We start from the raw sequence: 4,733 nt of genomic DNA, 5'->3' as shown, positions 1-4,733 counted from the left end.
AATATTTAAGTATTGAAATCAATCATAAGGTAGGATTTGTAACATTAAATATTGAAATACTTGAGTACTAAAAGCTGTATTTGAATCACAGAATATTACTAAATACTGTACTTTTAATACTGAAAATAAGTAATTAATCAATGATTCTTAGTATGATATTTCTATAAGGAAAGTACATGAATAAAATACAGTCTTTGAGAAATAACTTTAATGAGGAAAATAAGAAAAGAAAAGAATCAATATATATATAAAGTGGGTGCAGAATAAACAATATAAGTATTATACAATATTAATTTCCAGTTCGCAAGTGAAAATCGCAACTATAATTTATAGCACTTTACTTTTTTATCCTGTTTTAGATTTATATTCCAAATCTATGACACTTCAAAGTTAAACTTGTTTTTGTAGAGGAATATTTCGTTCTATGGAAAAGAATCTCTATCAAAATAAGTTGTAGTAGAACAGTTAGAAAATGTAAATATAACAAATATTAATTTGCACGAGATATGAGACACTTAGTTTCTGTATAGTAAGTTAATATTACAATATGAAGGAGCAATACTTGTACAATCATGAATTACAAGATTGTCATTTTTTACATGAGTTTGTAGAACTTACTCGCGTCTTGTCCAATGTTCAGCATTCCTCCATTAGAAAATGAATTGGACAAGACGGTTGAGTTTACAAATTCATTCTAAAAATTACAAACAACCTTTTAGTCCACGACTGTACACTTGTTTTCAAAAGGGTTTGAATGCTTTTTTCAATAGGTTTTACATACATAGCTGATGCTTCAATAAGAAAATCTTGATTAATATCCTGAAGTTATATTTTCTCACTGAATCATTAGCTACGTCTCAAACTGCATCGAAAACAAGTTTTCAAACTACTTTAAAAGTCTACGTCAGTGTACGTCTGATTATTCGTTTGACTTCCAACAATGAGTTTTATAACACACACACACATATTCCGTACGGCAGCAATAGAATATATTTTAAGAATTCTCAGATTTATTTTCCTATTAGATATGGGATGTATTGCAAAACATATTGAAGAAAGGCTTTATAACTTTTACTCAGTCGATCATATTGTATATCGCCATTTCAACTTTTCTTATGATCGAATACCACATAAACCTGTCAGGCTCGTAATCATTGATGAGCTGCTAACTTCATGAAAGTGTTCTACTTTGCAAATAAGTATACCAAAACAAAAATACTAAACAAAAAATACCATACAAACAATATCAAATAAAAAATATATAAAAATTATTTTTGTCTTTTTTTTATCTTGTAAAGATTGTTTGTTACAATCTCACTGCTTTTTGTATAGATTATTTACAATCTTATTATATTACTTTTTCAACAAAAAAATGCATGCATCTTTGAGATTTCGTGGCTAATTGCATTTTTTTTTATTATGCAATCATTAATTGAAATCCATTTTGTGTGCTTACTATGCAGAGCATTTATATAATGTCTATTAGTTATACTTTCATTGTGGAAAATTACAATTTTATATATATCTATGCCTATACGTATTTTTAACGTAGATATATTTTTAATTTTTAAATTTGTAATTTTAGATGTTTTGTTGCTAGCAATTTTAAATAATCATAATTTTAAAATAAAGATATATTTTGTTATTATTGTCTGTTTTTTGAATTACTAAATTTCCTCCACAATGAGTACATACTCTTTCACTATTCTTCTAACTTATAAACTTATATTCTACTAATTCTTGTAATGTATATGATTTTTCCAACTTTTCTGGCAATTGAAGTAATAGAATATGATTTTACTGGATCTCTAAATTTGTAGCACACATTTTACTAGAAAATTTTCTTAATGTAGTGATGTATGTTTTCCTTTAATGTAAACTTACAGGCTGTGTTCCAATATTTACTGCTAGTATTGAAACTCTATAGTATACGTAATACAAACTATAGATTTTCAGTGCTTGGTATATTATAATGGGAGAAATCAAAGACTTCTTTTAATTGTTATTTGAAATTTGTCTCAAATATAATGAATGTAAACGTCACATATATGATTCAAGTAAAAATTCGAATCTAATTCTAAATTCTCTCTCAGGTCTGAGTATCTCACATGGAACGTTTTATTTAGCAATTATTAATATGAGTCTTTGAGCTAGATGTAAGTTTTTCAAGGAATCGCGACTATAAATTGAATGTCGCATATATGATGCAACTAAAAAACTTAAATCTACTTTAAATTCAAATCTTACATAGGGCAAATATCAAATAACTATTAATAAAAGCTAAAATATCTGAAACAGCAAACTATATACCTTTGCCTGTACTGAACATTTATTTAACACGTTCTAAACATTGATCTCACATACAACTGATACATTAATTTCCTTTATTGGAATCATCTATTGATGTAGTTGCAGTTGTACACTATATGCAGTAGAGGAAGTTTAATGATATTTGTAGTTCTTATGATGACCTGAAATAAAAGAAATAGAAAATGTTACAATTGTGATTCCATAGAAATTAATTTAATTAATCATTTTTTTCTTCTACTCACGTATTTTCTTATAGTTAATCACATAAAAGAATATCATACTGCTAACTATCACATGATAGAATGGTGCAATTCCACCCTTTCTAGGTTGTATATATCTGTGTTGCCAACGCCAAAATGCTGCAAAACAGAAAAAAGATACAAGATATTTGTATATCAAAGCATTAGTAGACTTGTACGAACTATAGTTAGAACATTACGGTTCTCGCTCTGTGCGCGATATGGAAATTATGGTTATGCAACTTTGGATTAATAAAATAGCTTTTGAGTAGGATAAGTACCTCGTGAACATGATCCTAAGAATGCTTGCGGCGTTTTCTCACGTCTTCCGAACCAGGCCGGAATATCTTTGAGTTTTAATTCCCAAAACGAAGTATCGACTGCGTAAATATGAGGTCATTACATAAGGTAACCGTCACTTCGATAGAGCTAAAAATCGATGTCGTGTGAACGCGTGTGACAAGCGGACTTACGTTTTCCATAATAGCGTGCAGGATCGTACGGTCCGTGTTTCACAGGATCATACGCAGCGGGATAACCGCCGAATTTTAATATTTTATCCATGGTGACTACTAAAATCCTATAGATCAATTTGTGTTAGGTTTGTCAGATGGTTCAGTGTTCGATGCAAGTTGCGTTTTTTGCGCATGCGCGACAGTGAAGAAGCTCTCTCTCTCTTCCTCTCTTTCTTTCTCATTCTGGTTATAAGCCTATGACCGGTATTCATGGCCGGTATTCATAGGGTGCGTTCGGGGAGCACGCTACTAACACTACCGCGTTCTTCTATCTTCATTGCTCCTTAAACATACAACAAGGATAGAATGACACGGTAGCGCTAATAGCAAGCTCCTCGAATGCACCTATAGTCGAATCTTATTTCAAGCCCGTCTTAAGTAATGTCTTAAGATGCGAATACGACTCTGTGATTGGTTCATGACATCTTAAGACAGTATTTAAGTGACCTTAAATATAAGATCGGACTATGAATACCGACTATATTAAGCCAGCGGCACATGATGCTTGTTTCGTACTAGATTGCTTGCTGGATGGAAATACTCTATTCTGATTGGCCCGTCTTCAGAAATGCACCAATCAGAATAGAGTATTTTCATCCAACAAACAATTCAGCAAGTCGATTGCAACTTTTGTTGCGATAGCCAATTAGAAGCGTCAATAGCATCATTGATGCACATAGGACGCGGTAATGCTTGCCACGCGGCGGAAGTCCGCGCAACAGCCAATCAATATGTTTTTCCGTAAGAGCTAGAAGGTTATTACGGAAAGCAGCATATTGATTGGCTGTCGCGCGAACTTCCGTCATGCGGCAAGCATTACCGCGTCCTGTGTGCAGGAGCCATAACACATCTTGACACACACGTTCACAAAACCAGTTTATTGGTCACATATTATCTAAAATATCTTGTAAGATAATATACAACCAATAAACTAGTTTTGTGTAACAGTGTAACAGTGTACGCAAATGGAAAGCTTCAAATGTAGAACGATCTTTATGTAGAACGACTTTTAAAGACGTCTTAAGTCCCAGTTTTGTACATATGTGTCTGTGAAAGGAACGAAACATCTTTTGTAATTAAAATTTATTCATTAATACCCTTTTGGGTTGCGCAGAAACGTGATAAGGCGCTTGAAATATTTTCACTATTGTCATTAATATAAAATATTGTCATTAATATAAAGAAAAAAGATATAAAAAATTTTATTTCGCCCCGCAAGAGCATCCTGTTTCATATAGGGTGTTTTCTAATTGCTTAACACATCTTGACACACACGTACACAAAACGAGTTTATTGGTCACATATTATTTAAAATATCTTGTAAGATAATATGCAACCAATAAACTGGTTTTGTGTAACACAGTGTACGCAACTGGAAAGCACCCATAGAGAACCTCTAGTAAAGAGAATCGCCAACATGGTCATGTAACCAACTGATTGGCTGGCATAAAAATGTACGGATTTGGACATTGCGATGCCAATGCAGAACAGATAGGCTGCGTTCCTTTTGGGCGTTCACGCACTGTAAGTGTCATTCTATCTTTATCACTCATTAGATGCGGAAGAAAGATAGAGTGGTTTATAAGTGCTTAAAGCGCGTAAGAGCCCAAAAGAAACGCAGCCATGGGTATTTTATATATATATATATATATATATATATATATATATA

At 32.1% G+C, this 4,733-nt stretch overlaps 1 protein-coding gene across 1 annotated transcript; it reads right to left on the bottom strand.

Annotated features, from left to right (window-relative positions):
• Positions 1-2,307: 2,307 nt before the first annotated feature.
• Positions 2,308-3,221, bottom strand: LOC116847883 (putative ATP synthase subunit f, mitochondrial). The gene is made up of 4 exons (XM_032823376.1): positions 3,023-3,221; positions 2,831-2,929; positions 2,553-2,669; positions 2,308-2,471 (listed from the first exon to the last, which is right to left on the bottom strand). The coding sequence occupies exons 1-4, from the start codon at positions 3,111-3,113 to the stop codon at positions 2,443-2,445; spliced, it is 336 nt and encodes a 111-aa protein (XP_032679267.1). The 5' UTR covers positions 3,114-3,221; the 3' UTR covers positions 2,308-2,442.
• Between the last annotated feature and the right edge of the window lie 1,512 nt (positions 3,222-4,733).

The sequence above is a fragment of the Odontomachus brunneus genome, unplaced genomic scaffold, assembly GCF_010583005.1.
Source record: "Odontomachus brunneus isolate Ranch 3 - 2012 unplaced genomic scaffold, Obru_v1 Obru_scaffold_084, whole genome shotgun sequence".
Taxonomy (NCBI): Eukaryota; Metazoa; Arthropoda; class Insecta; order Hymenoptera; family Formicidae; genus Odontomachus; species Odontomachus brunneus.
Note: the sequence above shows the minus strand (reverse complement) of the source record. Positions and strands in the feature narration are given on the sequence as shown.

Bases quoted from the DNA above. Each gene is read 5' to 3' on its own strand.
- LOC116847883 (XM_032823376.1), bottom strand. From the start codon at position 3,113: ATGGATAAAATATTAAAATTCGGCGGTTATCCCGCTGCGTATGATCCT. The intron at 2,930-3,022 runs GTAAGTCCGCTT...ATATTTACGCAG, and splicing joins TGCACGCTATTATGGAAAAC to TCGATACTTCGTTTTGGGAA. The intron at 2,670-2,830 runs GTACTTATCCTA...TCTGTTTTGCAG, and splicing joins CTTAGGATCATGTTCACGAG to CATTTTGGCGTTGGCAACAC.